Consider the following 21,307-nt stretch of genomic DNA (forward strand, 5'->3'; position numbering starts at 1 on the left):
GAAATAAAACAGCTTTGAATTTTGGCGAGAAAGCAGCCAACGCCGTTGACCTTTCTGTGCTAACTCACATTAGCTTTAAGTTTTGGTGGGGGGAAATAACAGGGAAATCTGTGCTATTGATACAAACCGGGGCTGTCAGAGATTAAATTCTTTAACTCCTTACAGCTCAATAACAACCATTATTTATAATAAATATGTATTTTTCTGTAAGCAGTTATAGGAGAAACAGTTGTGGCAATAACATTGCTATAAACATCACTGAAAAGTTTCCATCTAAAAATGTCAAAGTTTGTTTTTTTTTTTCTTTAATACGTACCTCTTGTGGAAGTACTTATCTTCACGTCAGAGGGGGAAAAAAAAAAAAAAGACAAATGTATTTCCTGGAAGAAAAAAAAATAGAAATTATCCTGAGACAGAAGGCAGGTTAATTCCAGGAGTCACTCAGAAAAACACAAACGGAGACGGGGAGCCTCTTTTTTTTTTTCCCCCTTTCATTTCCTCCGCCCCGTCGGACTATAAGTACCTGGCCCCGGTGGCAGGGATTACGTAAAACAATAAATACCGCATCATTGTGTGCTAATAGACTGACGCCCCGTCAACCTGTGTGAGGTTAAAAAGAGCGGGAGGGGCAGCGACAACAAAAAAAAAAAAAAAAGAGAGAGGGAGAGAGAGAGAGACAAAGACAGTGAAAGCTAACCCTTCATTGGTACTCCTGCATCTCCAGTGTCAGGTATCTGCTCATCTCTGCTGCCGAGGGACTGGAGCTCCAATCCTGTGTGTGTGTGTGTGTGTGTGTGTGTGTGTGTATGTGTGATCACAAGGCATTGATTTTACCTGGCCTGAATGTCGGTGTCAACATGAAGCCGGAGTCCGGACGCTGTTTTTCGGAGGTTTAAAGCGACATTTTTGCAAATTTCTGAGAATCGTTTTTTTTTTGACGCAGCATCAGTTGATTCAGTCATTTAATTCAAATGTAAAATTCCACCGCGTGTCATTTCCAAATCGAACGAAAGTCAGTCATTTACGAATCTGTGGCGCAGTGGTTAGCGCGTCCGCCGCCTCGCAGCAAGAAGGTCCCTGGTTCTCCGGGTTCCTTCGGGTTCTCCAGGTTCCTCCAACAGTCCAAAAAACATGCAGGAGGGTCACCGGAGACCCAAAATTATGTGCGAATAAGTGAATAGTTGCATATCTCTACATTTGATTGACCAGTAAAGGATGACACCTAATGACAGCTGGGATTGGCGCCAGCACCCCAGCGACCCTGATCGCAGGATATGAATGAATGAATGAATGAATGAATGAATGAATGAATGAATGAAAGAAGTTCCACGGGCCACATGTGACTATGGTCAGTTCCACTGGTGGGAGCATCTTACACTTATTCAGCTCCGCGTCTCATTTCCAGGGGCCTTCCGGAACAACTCGGCGAACAAACAGCTGTCGGCTTCCAAACGCCGTAATCTTCTTGGGGAAACACATGAGCCGCTGGCGACCGTTACCGGGGCCGTCGAGGGTCGGGGGGGGCCCTTCCTGGGGTGTCGCCCAAATCGGAGATGCAACCAAAATAAAAGAATAAATCCCAAAACAAAACAAGAATCAAGTTACGCTAAGCTAATCTTCCTGTAGCCCTGGGGCCGGCACTTAAAGAAACAATCAAAATACTGGAAGCCTCCTCTCGTATTCTCATTTTGGCCTCCTCAAGGCTCAAACGACCGGGATGGGAGAAACATTAGGAAAGATTCTAATGGCTCCAAAAATGGCTACTTAAACAATTATCATTCGAACAACTGCGGTGCAATTCGGCGCGGAGACAGCGAAGAATTAGCCCAACCTTTACAATACACAACATACATGTCAAGGAGGTCCGATTCTCACAAGAAGATAATCACCGCTAACCATCTACCCCGTCATTGTGCGCCTGAACCCAGCGGGGAATCCTGGGAAATGGGTTTGCGAGTCTCGGCTGACATGTGAGGGCCTCCAGCACGTGGAGCTCCAGCTGCGTGGGCGCGTTCTGTACATGCTTCCCATACGTATTATCTTTTTCACGTAAAAGAAAAGCATCAATGGTTTAATGTTAGGGGAGTAGCTTCATGTTGCTGTGAAACGCTAGCGAGCTTGTTAGCATATCTGGTTGTTTTAGCTGTTTTCTTGAAGATGTGCTGACACAGAGCTCGATAGCTAATGACTTGACTGCCGGACATTTTTTTTTTCTTATTATAGTTTATCAATCCCTTGCAGGAAGTTATTTCTCTGCGTTTAACCCATCATGGAGGATCCAGTTGGCAGCCAGTTAGCGGCGCCAGGGGACATCAAGCTTGTCGATTAACGCTAGCTTGACAGCTAGCCGATCAAGACAAATGTTATTTATATGGCGCCAGATCACGACATAGTTGTCTGATGACCCTTTCCGTGTGAAGTAGGTCTGGACCACGCTTTTGGAGATGACCAGAAACCCAGCTCAAGATGACCAGAAACCCAGCTCAATGTGGGCGGCCTTCAGCCTCGACCGGTTGGGGCAGAAAGAGAGATCGGAAGCAAGAGTGCGATAGACGGATGCAGCATTAGCATAGCGCTTCTCTCAAACTTGTGAATTACAACCACATCAAGGAGGCTAACTGAAGGACCGGCACAAAACTTTTAGCCAACCGTCCATGTTTGTGAGGGAGTTTCTTTGGGTCTTTGGTAGAATAAGGGTTGCAGTGTTAGCACTCCTCTTCTACTGCAAGAAGCTTCATGTTCCCCTGCCAGGGTTCTCTCTAGTCTTGCTCCCACAGTCCCAAAACAGTCAGCAGCTTCATGGAAGAGCCTAAATCATCTAGAGGTGCAAATGAGAGGGTGAACATTTTGATGTGTCCGTGGGCGGCCCTAGGATTGACACCTTAATGTTACTGTCGGATCTCTAAATGTTTTTTTTTCCTTCTGGAAGATGTAAGTACCACTTCAGTGGAACATCTGACTTGTGATTCTCCATATTTGCTCACTAACTAGTCACTGAAGTGAAGACTTTGAGTTGACCTGAGAGAAGCGCCCGCCCAGTGAACCCACAGAGGCGAAGCATATCATCTCCTTTTTAACCCGTGCTGGGTTTTTATTTCCCTTGGTGACTTCCCTGTGGCCGGAAGGTTCATGTGCCTGGAGTTCCTCGTGGAGGCTTCGCGCACGTTCCCAGGTTCTCAGCTGAGACACACAATGGCGGTGGAGATGGTCAGCGGCGATTAGGCCTGACCCAGATGGCGACTAACGTGATCCGTGACGCCATTGGGACTCGAAAAAGGCTCAACTTCTTGTTTTTGGTCTTTTAAGAGGACGTCCTTTGACCGTTTTGTGGCGTTCGGTCTTTGTTGTCCTGTCGGGTCATCCTGCGTTCATTCATTCATTCATTGTTAGTACCGCTTATCTTGCGCTTGGGGCCCTGGTGGACCAGGTGCCCATCCAAGCTGACATTGGGTGAGAGGCGGGGCTTAACCTGAACCTGTCAATCAAAAGGCCACATTTAGAGACATACAACCATCCAACTTCTCGTTCACATGCCGTGTCCGCAAAGAAAATCTTACTTGGTAAAAAGTTTTTTTTTCATCAGACCTTCTGGATCTTATTTTGAAAAATGACTGCTTCCAACTTCGCCTTACTGCCACTCTTAACTCTATCCCCGCCATTTCACACAACGGCTACCACAAGCTAGCCCTTGACAAAAATGAGCCAGAGACAAAAGTACCTGGAGAGCGGTAAAACTGCAGAAGCACCGTGGACTGCCAGCAAAAAGAAATCAAAAAGAAATTCCTACCTAAGTTATGAGTTCATCCTAACAGTTGATACGCAAGCTCTGCGTTATTTTCGACGAACGGCTAGCTAATGAAGCGCATTTATCTGTCAATCATTATATTCAGATTAAATACTGTGAACTGACAAAAAAACAGTCACAGCTTGGGGCCTACAATGAACTCGATGCTTGTTTTTGGATTGTTGGAGGAAAGGGAAGAACCAGGGAAGAACCCTGTCAGAGTCAAACCAGGGAGCTTTTAGCCGCGAGGCGCAGCGCAAGCAATGGCGAGGTTCCGGCTCTCAGATGAGGTGGTTATGTGGAAAGAAGATGAATGGGTAAGGTTAGGTCACAGAACATCACTGTAGGCTAGGTTATGTAACTTTTGGCTGGTTTTATGCAACAGCTAAGGGGGGTCAAGACGAACACAGGAAACGGCGGCACTGCGAACGAAAAGGCCCGAGGGGAAGAAAAGACGGGAAGACGCCGGGCCTCCAACCCTCAATCTAATTTTCAGTGGTTCGATGGAGGCGGCGAGGGCCGGCCACCGTGCACGACCAATGCAGAGTTAGAGGGTTTGCAAAGTCGGGCCTGTCGAACCCGCCGCGGGTTCCTGGAGTACCCAGGTCACCTGAACACTCGGGTTACCAGAATTTGAACTTGACACGCACCGTGGGCGCGACATCCTGACACCCATTGTCTGCAGACAAAGTGGGTAAGTGGGTCGAGGATGCGAGCGGCGTCCCGTGTCAGAGGTGCTGAAAGCTCTGACACAGTTTGGGTGACGCCATGAACATGTCACCGCCGGGCGGAAGGACTGTGAATGAATGATTGGAAAAAAGAAAAATGAGTTAATGTCATTAAAGGAGAATAGCGGCAGTGATCAAGATTGTTGCTGCTATTTTTGAAGAACAAGAAGTTAGAGGGGAATAAAGAGGGGCTTTGGGCATGAACGAAAGAGCCCAAATGAGGCAGGTATGTGTTTGCATGACCTTTATCGATGTTAGCACAAAAATGTATTCATTATGACCAACTTCATATTATATGTATCATATCAAGTGCTGTGTTAAAACAGGGATGTTCAACCTTTTTGCAAAGAGGGCCATATTTGAGGAGGTGAAACTATGTGAGGGACGACCATTCGGCTATTAACATTAAATGCAAATGAGGTATCTCAAAATTTGTTATTGCAAATGACATACTTTTCATGTCTTAACACAGAACACAAATTTAAAGTTTTTACCCAAATCACGGTGTTTTTCATATTTGAATCCCACTTAAAATAAGGAAAAAGTCTGTCTGGAAAACAAAAACTCAGAAATATCAAATTCAAGTTCATTTAAAACATTACATATACACTGTTAAGTACTCACCATAAACTTCTGAATTCAAAACATGTGAACAGAAAATAGCAACAATGGTGATTTTATTCAGAAGTGCAAAACATTGAGGGGCATATAAATTTTGTCTTACTCTTCGGGTGAAATATAAAATAGCTTTTTGTACACGGCTGCGGGCCATGCACATTCGAACACGGGCCACATGTGGCCCGCGGGCCAGACTTTGAACATGCCTGATATAGAAGCTCAACATGAAGTTTGAATGAGAGGGTGAAAAGTTTGTCTCTCTGTGACATGAATGAGGGAGTGAATGGCTGTATGTCTCTATATGTCATGTCATAAATATATATATATATATACTGCTAAAAAAAATAAAAGGGAGCACTAAAATAATACATCCTAGATCTGAATGAATGAAATATTCCTATTGAATACTTTGTTCTTTACATCAAAACAATCAATGGAAATCAAATGTATTAACCCATGGAGGTCTGGATTTGGAGTCACACTCAAAGTTAAAGTGTAAAAACACACTGCAGACTGATCCAACTTTGATGTAATGTCCTTAAAACAAGTCAAAATGAATCAGTGTTCCTTCCTAAGTGGACAGTTTGATTTCACACAAGTGTGGTTGACTTTGAGTTACATTGTGTTGTTTAAGTGTTCCCTTTATTTTTTTAGCAGTATATATACAGAATATATGTATTCCGTATATATATATACATATATATATATATATATATATAAATAGAAATAGAAATAGAAATAGAAAAGAATTGTAATTGCCTAATATAAAGCGTCGCTGTTGTATTCAGATTAGGAAATATTTTCATGCATGAAACTGGTCCCCGGTACAAAAAAGGTTGGGGGCAGCTGGTATAGATAATAAAAGAATGAAAAAAACAGCAAATTTTGAAAGGATGAAATGTAAACATGTGAAATCAAAAATGCATTTCCAAGTATTACTTTCCCAGATGGGGGTTATTAGATGTTACGGGTCTGTTTGGAAAAATATGAATGTGGACACTTGGAGGCGATCTTGCACTTCTTGTTCGAGAAATGTGAGGGACGGCGTCCTCCAAACACACTGGGGTGAGATTTGATACGGATTTAGCGGGTTTAGAACTGGTTTAAGTCAATTATTGATTCTGTATGAGTTGATTTTTCATTCAGTTTAGCCAAATGAATAGATATGGATTCCACACAGAAAGGTGCGCTGCAACCCACACACACATGTTATATGGAGACGTCCAACCAATCACTCACTCTTTGTATCTTTAAAGACATGATTTGAACAGTTTGTTTGCTTTTAATCTGCAGAAAAGACTGAATTAGGGCAGATGCATTGACAGGTGTGTCCAGTTTGTGACAGTTTGAAGGAGCTGTTTCAGTCGCTTCATACCTTTCCTTATCCCTAGAACAAACGCTGCCTGTAAGAGGAGAGATTTAAGTATTTATTCCTTGTTATTCTGGTCCTCCCATCGTCTCCGCTCCCACCTTTTCCCAGTGGTTCCCACGGATAAAACAGAGCTGGAAATGAAAAAGGGGAGCAGCCCAAGGACACACTGATACACCGATTGTACCGGGATGCATTTTTAGCCATATCTGACTGTTTCAACCTCTTGAGGATAGAATTGCTTTCTCTCTCTCTCTCTCTCTCTCTCTCTCTCTCTCTCTCTCTCTCTCTCTCTCTCGCTCACACACACACATACACACACTGCCGTATTTATTCCTTTTCAAGTAATGTGCATTGGCCCCTTGTGGGTCAATAAAGTCCATAACAATGATCATTATTTTGAGATGACAACCTGGGGAGCTTCATTGAACTCTTTTTTAGCAGTTTGGTCAGCAGACAATCAACAAAGTGCACGTTTGCAACGAAGAATGCGGCGATGATATTCATCTCCACCATCTTGTTTTCAAAATAACTGAATGGCCAACTTGTGTCTGAACAGAAAAGTTGATTGACAGCGTTTCAGCGGGCAGTAACACTGATAACAGTGCTAACACTAATCATTTACTTGCATTGCAATTTAAAACTTGAGTCATTTCTCTTAATATTTACTTAAAAGTTACATGTAGATTGACATTAGCCTTGGACACGGATTGCATTTTTGAACTATTACTTAACAGATAGATGTTTCACCACAAACATGAGCAAAAGGTGTCAAAGGCGGGACAATAATGCTTATGTTGAAAGAGTTATATTGTATATTTGTCACTCTGCAAATGATTCTCTGTTTATTTAAATTGCATGTGTATTTAATATTGTTTTTTATAATTGTTAAGCAGATAAAATGATAACAAACTATGAATTTAGATGTTATGAACGGTGACAGAAATGTTGTACTTTTGAAGAATAATCTTATGTTTTTCTTTCTGATTAATGTCAGTAAATCAACAGGAATTTTCCCTCTCGAGCGTTGGTTAGAAGCTGCAATGGTGGCTTGTTGCCACTAGGGGGCGCCCAACTCACACTGGTCAGTTGTGCTGCCTTCAAATAATCGGAGATAACAGAATCGCACTAAGTAATTAATCCCTTGGTGGAAATTGTTGAAAGTCACACTCGGGATATCACAATTTTTTTACAAATTATTACAGTGTAAGTCAGTTGTGGCCGGTTTTGTGTTAATTTATGGAGACATTTGTGAACAGCTGAAGAAAACCTCTGTTTGAACAAGCGGTGGGTGACGCCCGATAAGCTCCGAGCCGGACATGAACGCATCACCGATCCCCGAGTGTCCGGCAGAATGACGCCGGACCGACGGTGGCTGTGTGACAGATAAACAAACGCCCTCCTGCGTGGCTTCGCGGACCGCTTCCTGGCCCACGCCGCCAGATAACGGACTTTTAAAAACAAACGCGACTTGCTTCCATTCACGAAAAGGGCGTCTGAGTGGGGAAAAAGTTTCTTTAAATATCCACGACGAGGTAAGTTCCGACGGGGAAAACTTAAACCGTTAAGCTAACGTTTGCTAACTGACGCCGCGGCTAATTGCCAGAGAGGGTTCCGACACAGTTACTGAGTAAGATTTTAATTGGTGTTACATTTATCTTTAGCAAACAGGTCGTGTTTTAGTTGACAGTTTGCTATTTAATTATCGGGGGATGGGGGGGGGGATTCCCTGTTTCAGCCGTGCCCCCCTACTCCACCCCTTGTATTGTTTACCTGTAGGGCTGCTAATGTGAATTATGATAAACTTAATTAGCTAAGGTCATTAGCGTACTGGCTAATGTAGCTCCCCGCTATCCTCACCAAAAGCCTAGCCGTTGACTTGTTGCATTTAGGGGTTGAAAAGCTCCGTCAGTCACACAGTACGCTGAGCAAAGCGAATTTTGAGGTTGTCAGCTCCCCCCTGTTTTAAATGTGCCATGCACAAGTTCATGCCAAGTTTGATTAGTGTCGAGCGAATCGGAAAATATAGGGAGTTCAACCAGGCAGGCACATCCACTTGGTTGGCGGATGCTCAGCGATTTGTTTGCTGAGGTTTTGAGGCTAATTATGGCCACGGGAAATCATTAAATAATCACATCATTTCATTTTGTGTATTTGCTACTTGTCAGAATGCTGCTCTCTGCTTTCTGAACACATCCCTCTTGCAGAGAAATCTTCACCATCTCTCTTTCCACCGTGCTCCGGGATTTTGAATTTCTTCTTGCTTTGTCCATCAGTAACATCAGACCACATTTTTTTTTTGTCTTAACTCCTAACTCTCGCATCCTCTTCACTTTGCTCTCATTTTTCAGTGACCCCCCCCTTGTGACAGTTGCATGCTGCATGTCTGATAACCACCCATCACCGCCACCTGAACTTCTTCTCTTTAGCAGCATCTCACACCTCTTTGCATGTTGTGCCGTGAAATGAATTTGGCGTCATGAGGAGGGACTGGGATAACCCTCTGGCACTGTCCTCCAAGAAACCCTGCCGAGGCCGGACGGACTACGGGCAGGAGCTAGAGAGACTGCGGGCCGACTTGGAAGGGGAGAAGAAGCGGACGGAACGGGCCCGCAGACGCCTCTGCGTGGACCTCAGGCGCCTGCGGCAAGAAGCAGAGCGGAAGCTGCAGGAGGCTTTGCGGGAGCTGACCGCCAAGCGTGGGAGCCATAAGCAAAGAAGCGGAAACCGACAATGGCGTCTGCTGGCGAAGGAGGTGAACGTCAGCGAGTCCAATCGGAAGGAGGCGTTTTGTTTGTGTAGCAGAGAAACGTATACAATTCTGGAGCAGTTGCTGCTGACACTGTCTGGGAAGATAAATGTCGAGCAGGGAGTCTATAAATTGCACCACAGGCAGGAACTGGAGCTAGAGAAAGCCATCTTCCTCTGTCACCTGCTAGAAGCCCATGGGAGACTTCTGAAGGGGAGGCAGAGCGGAGGACATCCCGGCTGTTATGTCGAAAAAAGCGAAATAGAAAGCAGGAGCATCTGTCAGGACGTGCCCGCGCTGACCTACTCTAGATCCTCGGTGCTAAATAAATCTCAGCGGGCCTCATCTGAGAAAACTGAGCCAGGTCAGCGGGGGCAGCCTTCAGGCTGGGGCGTGGGTGCAGCTGACCCCTGCACCGGCACCGCCGCCGCCGCAGTCGTGGACACCTGTTGGAGCAGTGCGCTAAAAATTTGTCACCCTTGCGACACTCCCCTCGGAGGATGGGACGACCAGCCCCCTTCTGGGTCAGATGAGTCAACGCCCTCCAAATGCACAGACAGAAACATGGAGGTGAGCAGCTTCTTCTTTTCGGAAACAAGTTGATTGTCGATGTTGCCGGCAGGTTTGTGTCGCAGACATTTACAGCCATGCGTTGGCATGAATCACGCTCACACAGATTCTTAACACAGTTGTTTAAACCGTACTTTGGGGAGCTTGGGAGCTAAACTTCACCTTTGTGTTTCACAACCTCAATATTTCACCTTTTTCCGCTCCAGAGATAGAGCGGCTTGTTACTGATTCAGATTCTGACCTTATTTATCATCTATTTTTGTTGCGACCTGCCCTACCCCTTCTATGCTAAGAATTTAACCGGGCTGCTTTTTAGCTCCACATCTCAAATTATCGTGTCTCTCGAGCCACTTTTAGCGAACCCTCTTCCAGGTGAGCAGACGAGCAAACGTGAATGCAGAGGCGTGTCTAATGCTTGGTCGTCTCCCAGGTTCCAAGATACAATAGTTTGATGATGAAGCTTAGAAAATGGAGAGGAAGAGAAAATACATCTTTGCCCTGTGATTTCAAGGACTGCAGTTCTGCATTCTTGTGTTTAACAAAAGAAGATTAGCGTCGTTTTTAAATCATAGCAATATTCTTCACTAGAACATTTGAACGGCAACATAAATGTCGGCTACCTGGAATCCTCATTTTTATGAATAAATCTGCAAAAAAGAAACACGATAAATCCAAACCCAGGCTGTTGACAAAGCATACGTGATGAAACCTACGTCGCAGAATAACCTCATTAAAAAGTCAGCAGTTGTGCTTATTTAGCTGCAGTAATGTGAACAAAGCATGTTTAATCCGCTATCAGATAGTTGAAGCCAAAGCCGCTGCTCTCCATGCAGAGTATGGAAGAGACACAACTGGTACGGTTGGTTGTAAAATGTGTCAATGTCGCTGACAGTATCTGTTGCTGTCAGTATGTGATCACAGTGTTTGTATTTGTGTGTGTGTGTGTGTGTGTGTGTGTGTGTGTGTGTGTGTGTGTGTGTGTGTGTGTGTGTGTGTGTGTGTGTGTGTGTGTGTGTCTTGATATGTTAATACATCGTAGAGTGGCAGAAGTGGGTCAGTGGGCTTCATTTAAATTTAGAATCATGTTTTCTCCTAGAGGAAAATGAATAAATAAACAAAGCTTGAACTAAGCTGCAATAGAAATACCTGCACGGCCTGGTGCTTGTTTTACACAGCTGTGTATTGTTTCCACAACAACTGACATAAAGTGTTTTTGGAGGACATTTAAGGCTCGCGTCCGCTTTTCGGATTCGTTTTTTAACGTCTTTTCAAATGTTTGGCAGTTATGGGCTGAATGTAGGCTAAACACATGATAAAAAGCAATAGCCTTTGTGTGTATGAAGAAAAGAAAAACATTTCCAGGTACATTTTGGAGTTTGGAAATGTATCAATGGTTGTCATTTAAGACCCCACTAACTGATTACTCCGATGAAGAAACCAGAGGTCCTGAACGAGGAGGACTCGCAGCGGGAGGATGGACTGAGAATGGGCCGACCCAAACAGATAGAACAGGAAATCCGAAGCAGATGGAACATGTTAACTGAATTTAAGGTTGCCATGGTGACAGCTGATCCTCGGAGCAGTGTCGGCCCAATAGAAAGGAGGCGGCGATCATCAGAATAATAGTGAATTCTTGTAGTCCGACCTGCCACCCCGGGGTGGAGCAGCTGCTCTTGCAGGAGGGGCACTCTGCAACAATATCAACAAACCAATGTTTGTAGCTGGCTAGTTGAGTGTCGGCCAGCTACTCACCGTTAGAGGACCAAATACTTCTAACTGTGTCACCGCTGTGATAAAAGAGGGTTTATTCGTTTCACATAATCTTAGACTTAACAAGGTTATCAGTCTTATCTAAATCCTCGTCATTCAGGTTATGAAATAAAGTCATAATAGATCACGCGGGTCAACTCCCAAGGCCTTTTAATTACTGCTGGATTAAGAGGTGGATCTTTCTTTTTATATCACACTTTCTTGCTACTCTTCATATCATATACTTTATAATATCAGACAGCAGCGGGCATTTTTTATGACAATATTTGAAAACGTAGGGTGGGGTTTGAGTCCTGCAGACTGTCTGCTGCTCTTGAATTTGTAGTGAATTTTCCTAATCCCATCTCAGACGTTCCCTTGGCCGTTCCCAGCCCCGTTGAGCCCAGAACATGAGCGGCAGCTGTTTTTTAGCGACAGCTCTCCATTGTGGCAGGCAGACCGGGAGCCCATCAGAGTAGGTCAGTGTGACCCGATGCCAATACCAGTAGACCATGATGGAGCTGAACCCCACATCACGGCTTCGCGACATTCCTTCATTCCTTCTTTGTTTTGTCGTCGTATCAGAAGGTTGCCTTGCAGGGTCTCATCGTATTGACAGTGAATGAACTATAGAAACAGAGATTGAGTTGTCTGGTCAGTTGTTTTTTTTTTAACCTGCCTGTCAGAACCCATCCGTTTCTCCCTGGTTCCCTGATTCTTTGTCCAGTTAAAAGATATCTTCAGAGTGAGTGATGGCTCTGTGACATTTTTGACCATGGTGTTTGGTGCTGGGAAGTCTGTGCTGTCTGATCTTAGCTTTGTCTCACACAGACTGGGTTTTTCACTGACCTTCACAGGAGTAGAAAGCGGATCGTTTGCAGTTTATCAAAGCAACCGCAGTCGGGAGCTCGCCCTAACTGCAGCAGTCAAAATATTAGAATTTTTTTTCCGTTTCTGTAACTGAGCGGTCCAGACGAGAAGAAAATCAATCTGCATCGTTTTGTTGTGATATATAATCTGTGTAGGCCTTGGGCTATAAGACTAATATTTTTGAATACGGTTGATATAACGTGACACGAGAGATGCCCACAACCCCCCAGGAAAGGCTCAGATGCAGTGTTGGGTTGGCACTGCAACAGAATCCGCAGCCGTGCATTGTTTTCATCCCAGATCAGAACCGAGGTTTAGCACAGTGTTGAGCTGCAGATGCTGACCCTCACAGGGGCATCACTCCTTGCCTTTCCAACTGCAACGTCTAGCTGATGATGTTTCAGACGTGGGCACCACAACAACCGCGACCAGGTTCACATAATTAAAGAAAAACGTCGAGCGTTTCCACTTGTCATGTTCAGACTGACAAGAGTGAATACCTGCACAGAAATACAGTGTACTGTATGTTAAGTTCATGAATGAAACGCCTGCTAGCTCGAGCTACAAGCTACTCCATTTGTCCCTGTAATGATATAATATCAAATCTCTGAGGGTTTGTGGGAGGAAATGCCTCATTAAAGCAAACACCATCCCAGCACACATAATCTTGGACCTTTTAAAAAGAGATCTCGCCGAAGCTTTAAAGGACAGATCCAAATATGACTCTCTTCCAAACCGCAAATCTTTTGTGTTTTTTTTTTTTTTCTGTGTCTGTTTAAAAAAAAATCCAAATAACTCAATCAAATCTAAAATGGAAGGGACTTGGAGAGATTCTGTGACTCCATCAAAACATTCACGCTCCTTCTAGTGGGCTCGTCCTCTCGTGAGGTCTGATTTAATTGTGAATAAATAATGCTCTTCTGCACCGTCAGACGATTTATGATCTTACTGAAGAACAGACCCTTCAAAGGATGGCGGAGCGACCGCAGCATCTCGAACAGCCATTATCTTGTCAGACGTGTGATTTGCTCCTCTAGTGTTTAACTGCAGTAAAACACCGAAATTAGTCTGGACACACTTGTTCCTCTGCCTGCCTCCTGCAGCCTCCCTGTGTTGCAGTGTGCGCTGCCTCTCCAACAATCAATAGGGAGCCAACATCATTCCAGCGTCATCTCCATGGAAACGAGCTCCAGCCGCCGCAGCGATTGGGCCCTGACTGAGAGCCTGCCTTTTTGTGATAGGGCGGCGGAGGCAGCCGTCCCTACCCCCCTCCTCTCGGCGACACTCGCCGTCTTACACACATTTATTTTTTTCCCCCCGCCGTCCTTTTTCCTCACCTTTATGCCGCTGCAACCAGGATAGGATTAAGCAGCCTGCCGTGTTTTGTTGCATCGGGATGAATGCAGTAAGACACAGCAGCATCCGTGAAGACGAACCCCCTCCTACGCCACACACACACACACACTCACGAGAGGAAGAGTCAAAACGCCAGGCTCATCTCAGACACACTGAGAGGACGCGGACCGGAGTGGAGACCTGTTAGTTAGATCGCTGTTTTTTTGCAGCGTTCTCGCTGCCTCCGTTGCACGTCTCGCCTCCTTCTGTTCCGGCCTTGCTCCAGTTCGAACGCCGCGTCAGACAAGAAGAGGACAGGTCAGTGTTTTCTCTTTGCCGGACAAGTGCCGGCAAACAAACAACCCCCCCCCCCCCCTCTGATGACAGCGCGGTAAGGCATGAAGAAACGGGCTCCGTCGAATCTCCTGTAATGCATACTGGTTACCGTGAGCTCAAGAATGCTAACCGAACGGCTGTCGTCACTGGATCGTCACCAGAACAGAAATCAAGTCCAAAACTATGCGAGATCCCTTCGGAAATGACTGTCCTCGTTCTGGAAAACGTCGCCGCGCATCCGTGGAGAGGACGTACTTTACAACCGCTTCATTTTTAACAGGCTTTGTTTTGGATATGGAACACGGACCACGGCTTCATGCGTTTTTGGACAAGAAACAAATCCTAGGCCGTTTTGCGCCATTGAGCGTTTCTTGGATGTAAAAAATTCATGGGCCTCGATGTCGGCCCGAGAACAAGTCAGTTCCGTCTGTAGCTGGGATTCGGACACGTCAGCATGGCTGTGAAATCAGTTTTTAAAAAGTGCTTAAAAAGATAGATATCCGTTACATTGCGAACCCGCCAGATCAAATGTAATTCTCTTGCATCCTATAAAAAGAGCCTGGGATGGCTTGGTCACTGGCGGGGCACCTTACTCGGTCATATTGATCCCATCTGCACTGTTTAACTTTGACAGCGCGTGATGTATGACCTGTGTACTCGGCCTGAGCAGCCCGACCCTGCTTCAGCACGCGAAGAGATGGAGGGTCCCCACGAGCCGGGGGCTCTCGGACAGACCCGGCAAGACGCGAGGAGACCCGAGCATGAGCAGGGCCAGAAACAACAAGGGCCCGCGGACAATGCAACGCCCCCGGCCGCCGGTGTCACTTCGGCATCCCTGTTTGGAAAGAGGCACCACTCGCTTTATGCAAACCTCAATGGTTTTGAAGCCGAAGGCGTCCGGAAGGTAAGAGGGCATGTGAAACTTTTAGGTTTTGAGATCTTTCTGGAACAACTTTGGACATTTGGGGACGTCGTTTCATCTACTTGAAGTCTACAGGGGGCTGTAATGGTGCCACGGGCAATGACGATATCTATTTTATGTGTCATATAGAAAGTTATTTACGTTGTTTTTTGGGGTAATTTCCCCACATACCCCTTACAGTAACATCAAGTTGCCTTAGGGCTACATGTACTCCCGTTTTAAAAGTTATATCCATTATTATTAGCACTAGTAGTCAACAGTTATGACACCGTCATTGCAGTAGCTGTCGGTGACTTGTGTCCAGCATGCCTGCTGTGCGTTGTCGAATGACAGACTGACCTACGGTGACCTTGTTCCTGTTTTCACCGTCTTTCTACATCCCGTTAGGAAAACAGAAGATCCAATTAATGTTGGCTAGTTGTAAATCAATACGGCTCCCACGGGATTGTTTCTGCTGATGAATTCTCATGCAGCCAGTCCAGCGATAGACATCGCGTTAGGAAAAACTAGTAACTGGTAAACATGCCTAAATGAATCATTACTTGAATATTTACTTTGCATTTCCATTTCCAAGAGCTCATTGATTGTGAAGGGTTGAAGTGTTTCAAACGCAGCAAAGCAGGTCGAAAGGGCTGCTGGGTGTCAGGGGGGCAAACAGGCTCAACAACATTTCCATCCGAGGAACCAAAGAGAAACACAACTTCCTGAAGGTGTCTTCAGGATGTTGAAGACAAAATAAATACCATTCGATGTGGATGTTCCCATAGTCAATAATTTAGGAGATTCTGCGGAAGGCATGCCAGGCGGTAGTCATCAGCACCTCTGTGGTATTTTTCCCCTACAACCATCTCAAATTGTCCATAATTCCACCGTCTTTCCTTTGTCTGATGGGCTGAGCGGTAACCCCTGTCGAGTCAGAATTAAATCATTTCAGCAGGAAAGCGCTCTCGGCGCAACCATTTCTGCCACCTCTGCCACTTTATTATCAAGGTTTAGTCTAAAAAAAAAAAAGGTAATGAACTGCCAACACAGCTCAGCAGAAGATCTGTGGCCGCAGATGCCGAGATGGAGAATTAAATGAAGCATTAGAAATGATTATTTGGCCATTTCAGACCAGAGGGGGTTAGCGGCGCTCTTTTCCACTGGGGGGGCTGTCAGGCTTTTTGCTCGTGATTACTGCATTATTTGCAGTGGGGGAAGCATGATTGCCCTTTTGTTTCCTTATCACTGCTTCTGCCCATAATTGATGACTCGGTGTGTGTGTGTTTTTGTACAGCGGTATGCGTTTTAAAACAATTTGATAAAGTGCAGTCACCTATAACAAAAGTGGCACCCTAGCAGGGAGAGAGACAGCGGGTGGAAATGTACCTTGAAGGTTACATCATGTTCAGTAACCCCCCCCCCCCTCCCGAATAGACGGGGATTATAAATAGAACATAAAAGATTTTTCTGCGTCTATATAATTCATGATGGCTCTTGGCCCGGGGAATAGAAAGTTTGGGTACCATTTAGTTGCACTCCTCAGAAATCTGCCAAGGTGGTTTTAAAAATTACAACTTGATTAGCTGCAATTGGTTTATAGTGTCAATGTATCAGACTCGGCCTCTTGAGCTGCCCATTAGCAGTGGACTCTCTTTCTCCACTGGGCTTTCATGGTTTTTATAGCGTTTCCACTCATTGATTAGCCCACTTCCAACCCACGCCGCCTGATAAGCCTCTGCAAAGCCGCACCATAACCTAGCTTTAAGCGGTTAGAAAAAAATGCAATGTTTCCCACAGGAGTCGGTGGAGAAAAAAAAAAATGACATTGTGTGAGATAGAGATGCCACTTCGGAAGGCCGATACATTTGGTTTGTTTGGCCGTGAAAATGACAAGCAGCGAACTCACAACAGCCAACAGCTGCAGGTCTCCGCGTGGCCACTGGAGGCAGGCTGCAATTCGAATCCAAGCGATTCATCAGTTAGCAACATTGTTTTCATGCAGATTTTGGTTTTGTCATAACAAATCAAAGGTTTTATAATGCTAATTATAATTTTAAGCATAATTCATACTGTGGTCTGTGAGTGTCAGATGGGTCTATCCACTGTTTATGTACTTTGTGGTGTTTTTTTTTTTTTGTTTGTTTTTTTTTTTTTTTTGCTAATACAAACTCAACAGCTGATTTTGAACACCGTTTTATGTGACAGAGACAGAGACAGATGAAGATGAGAGTACAGGTGTAAACATACTGCACCAACAGTTGACACTGACAAATTAAAACAAGCTCAGTCGCTCATTTCACACCTCTTGCGTATGTAAAGTACCATATGTTGTGCTGTAGAAAAAAGGATGAAGTCATTCCTGGAGAAAATTTGCACATATTATTGTTTTGTATCGTTATAAGGGATCGTAATATACTGAAATATTGGATTGATTCCACTCTAGTTTGTTGACTTTACATTAGCAGTTATATATTAAGAAATTGCCCCCCTTTGTGCAATCTTGCAAGCTAGCTGTGAGGAACTTCAGTGCCTTCTGCCAGAAGGCAGGAGGTGTGAAGGGATGTGCGAGGGTGGGGCTGTCTTACCCCACACTGGCGGCCGTGAAGATGAAGAAAACAATGCTTGGTTCTTGCATTTCTTAGTTGTTCGTCTTTACTCAGCAGGTGAAAGTAGGGATGGAGAGGATAGTTGAGGGAAATTGAATTAGTTGTATGCTGTAATGTGATGTCGCTCTACACAGGGTGTCAGAGTTTAATTTATTTTATCACCTGTAGAAATTTTGTGCTCCCTTAAGGCTGGCTGAAGGTTTTGCGTCATAAATGAGCCGGTTTTAGGAGATCAGATCAGCTGGTGAAAACATTATGTTTTGTCACCAGACTGCTCTGGTGACAATATTGAAATAGAATCCTCGTAAAAAAACTAATATTATTCCATCAGCATGGATGACATGAAGCAGTTGTCAATGTCAGTCTGTCCACCTCATTGTGTTTTTCCTTGGGGCTAATGAGCTTGTTGACTGTGTGGTCCCTCAGCGGCCCGGCCTCTCAAACACCTGTCTGCAGACCATATGGGCGCCTTTCTAATGATCGCCGGTTTCACGCACCTCCAGCTCCCGCTCGCATTTATATTCCGATTGGCACCCGCATTCAGCTGCGATCGCGGGCTGGCACATTCCGGCCTCCCTCCCTCGCGAGCGCTTTCACATTCCGTGTTGCACCGGCGGTAACACGTTTGGCCCGCTTTGAATTCACAGGGGCGGTCCCGATTTACAGCAGCGCAGCGATGGCATTGCTTTATTTACATTAGCTGCCGGCGCTTGGAATCTGTCATGCGTCAGACTGGAGCTGCTGCCAAGTCTGGACTTACTGGAGATACGTGTTTATTTTTCCTTGGTTATTATCAGGGACCTCTCATGAAACAAACAAAGAAAAAATAGCTTGAAAAAAGAAACCCAAATATTGCAGTTGTAGTTTCTCAGTGGGATGTCTGCGATTTGATCCGTCCGCTATAAATACTTGGTAGGTCTTGAAGGACCACACGGTCAAAACATGTGAGTTCGCGAAACGTCGTTTTTGGTGTATTAAATATTGTCATGCAACACAAACGGTTTATTTGGTCGGGTAGCTTGATAGCAACTCTGGGTTTAACTAAGTTATCGGGCTGAAACATGGTCTGATCCACTTGCATTGGCTTTCTCTGCTATGACAACATTCTGAAAAATAGCCGTGTTGACTATTTGTGCACATCCTCAAGCATACCCTTCTAAAATGGGTTTTTGTTGGACTAAGCCCAGGGGAATATCATGCAGTAATATCAGATATATCTATCAGGTCTCTTCAAAAATGTCAAAAGGTCGGCTCCCACGGCGTAAAATTAATCACGAGTGACCTTCAGTCAAATTCCAAGTGCATAGGTGTTTATTTGTCATGGCCAGCCGGTATGAGAAGATAAATCTGATTGCTATCTCCTGGTGGAGTCACCGTTCCCGGGCTCCGTTCCCTCCCGAGAAAAAAAACAAAAAAAACACATGTAAGTCAGGTGACAGACAGCGAAAGGCGCGAAAGTGACGATCTGTTAGTGAGAAGTGACAATTTTTTTTTTTTTTCTGACATGGTATGTCACTGCCGACCTAGTTTGTACCTGCGGGATGGCAGGAAGTGGGGCAGTGCAATGGCGGAGACATGAGCACATGATGGTGAACATAGTCATAAACCAACACTTTGGGATTTTGATTTCAAATACACAGAAGAAACAGACTAATTCCAGCGTCCGCTATATACGGGGTTTCGTTCTTCCTGCGCCTTTTGTTGGCTAAATATGTTACGGCTGGTAAATAATTGATTGGAGGAGCACAAGGGAAGCCTCCGGAGGGTTGGTCTCACTGAATCCCAGCCCAAACACCGGTGTCTGGCTGTCTGGCTTCGGCGAGGCGGAGACGGGGTGTTACAGAGGTCACTGTGAGACAACACATTGCTCAGTATGTTGAAAGCACGTTACGTCCGCGGATCAGGCCCTTTTCACAGCAACATTGTAGAAGGGTGGAATGTGAAGATGGGCCGGAAAAGCATCTAGAAATAGGACGAAAATGATATTTTTGTTATATTGATATTACTCTATCAGTTATCTCAGCAAGCTAATATATATTCATTTATGAATTAAGTTACAGTCAATTTGTTTTCTGTTTCTTTGATAAACATGAGGTTAGTGCCCTCCCTCAACCAATCATTTTCAAATTCACATGCCATACCTCCTGATGAGTCTCTAAAAGACCTAGATATTGACAACTTTATTTAGTGTTTCGTTTCCACATGAATTCACAGATGGTACGAAAGAGAACACGAAGTAATTTTTGCAAATAATATCATCAGGGACACGGAAAGATCTATCAGTATTTGTTTATTTTATGGTTAGTTTTACCGAACTTGACTAGTGAGCTGAAAGAGCATCTTGTAAAATACATAACATTGGATGAATTGCGCCGGTAGAGAGGCGGGTAACCTGAAGGTCAATGGGGACCAGTGTTAAAGGATAAAAACAGCCAGGGGAAAAAAAAAAAAACAAATTAAAAATACCTCTGTACTTCTATTTGTCTGTAAGCCAGAGAGCCCAGACTTGAAGGGGCGTCATTTGTCAGCAATGTCCCTCAGAAGCTGCCGGGCCATGAGAACGTTAGCTCCGACTGATGCAGGATGAGCCCTAGAAGAACCCACGACGTCTGCTGATGGATATTTGGATGCCACAGCTGAGATATCAGCTTGTCTGAAAACATGTTAGCCTAAATCATGGCGTAAATGCCTTTGCAGTTTGCTACCTGAGGTGTCTGGGCTTCCAGACTCTAGGGTCGCACCAAAAAGCTCCATGGAGGCCGGAAGCATTTTTGTTTTGTTTGCTTATTGTGCTGGAAAATTGGTGACCATCGGCTGGTCCCTGGGAGGAGGAGGCAACGCTCTTTTCCTCTAGAGCTCCAGACATAGCAGACAAAGGACAACCTTTTGTTGCAATTGTCCCTTTAAGTAAGCAATCCAGCTTCGTCAACCACTTTTCCAGACGTGGTCAGGCTAATCGGTTCACAGCGCTAATTTTTAACCACCACTGCGTTTTCATGGGTTATGCATACACGACTGGAAGTTTAGTATTGAATTTAGAGCATGAACACGCTAATGCTGGAATCCTCTAACCGTACATGCTCTCCTTCCATTGGCTGCAGGAGAAAAATTCTAAGTCGACTTTAAGGGGTCTTTATTCACACCTTGAGCAGAACTTTTGGACATCAACTCTTGATGTATTGTGAAGAAATTATTTCAGTTTCCGACTGTCCCTACTCGCGTTCTCCCTTGCCGATCTTCTTGGTTTCATGGATCTCCTCCCAGGACACAGAAAGGTTTCAGTTCCCTGCCATTCCCCCTTTTGATGGGAACCGTCTCACTGCAAGGAGAACAGAGACTTAATTTTGTTGATCGGATGAATGTCAAGAAACGTGACACGGGCCTTTTCTGCTCAACCAACATTACATTAATTGACCGCGACTTGTAAAGATTTTCTGTTTTTAAAGTAAAAGTGGCATTTGAATAGTATCACAGCTGCTCAGCATCTTGACCCCCGCCATCCGTACCGCTCGTACTGTTAATGGCTCCGCAGAGCGACCTTCAAGTCTGCATTGTATCACCTTCCTCTCGGTATGAACGCTCCTCCCGCTGACAAGCAAGAGCCGCCCTTTGCTTTTACCGTGGTGGCCGATGGGCCTCTGCCGCCCGACCCCTCCGGCTTTCAGAGAGCGGTGTGTCTTTTCTCTCGT

General features: G+C 45.0%; 1 protein-coding gene across 15 annotated transcripts in view; it reads left to right on the forward strand.

The window, feature by feature from the left end:
* The first annotated feature begins 8,854 nt into the window (after positions 1-8,854).
* tspoap1 (TSPO associated protein 1) overlaps positions 8,855-21,307 on the forward strand; it is a 54,218-nt gene continuing 41,765 nt past the window's right edge. For 13 of the 15 annotated variants that reach the window (XM_086160858.1, XM_086160846.1, XM_086160848.1 and 10 more), the window contains exon 1: positions 8,950-9,818. In XM_086160858.1, coding sequence (XP_086016984.1) covers positions 8,979-9,818 — 840 coding nt within the window. In that variant the 5' untranslated portion in view covers positions 8,950-8,978. Of the gene's footprint in view, positions 9,819-13,739; positions 15,013-21,307 lie in introns of those variants that run through there. The other 2 variants (XM_086160845.1, XM_086160852.1) reach the window with 2 other exon arrangements.

Source organism: Fistularia commersonii, chromosome 15 (genome assembly GCF_037954325.1).
Source record: "Fistularia commersonii isolate RoL2024-O1a breed Wild chromosome 15, RoL_Fcom_v1.0, whole genome shotgun sequence".
Classification (NCBI taxonomy): domain Eukaryota; kingdom Metazoa; phylum Chordata; class Actinopteri; order Syngnathiformes; family Fistulariidae; genus Fistularia; species Fistularia commersonii.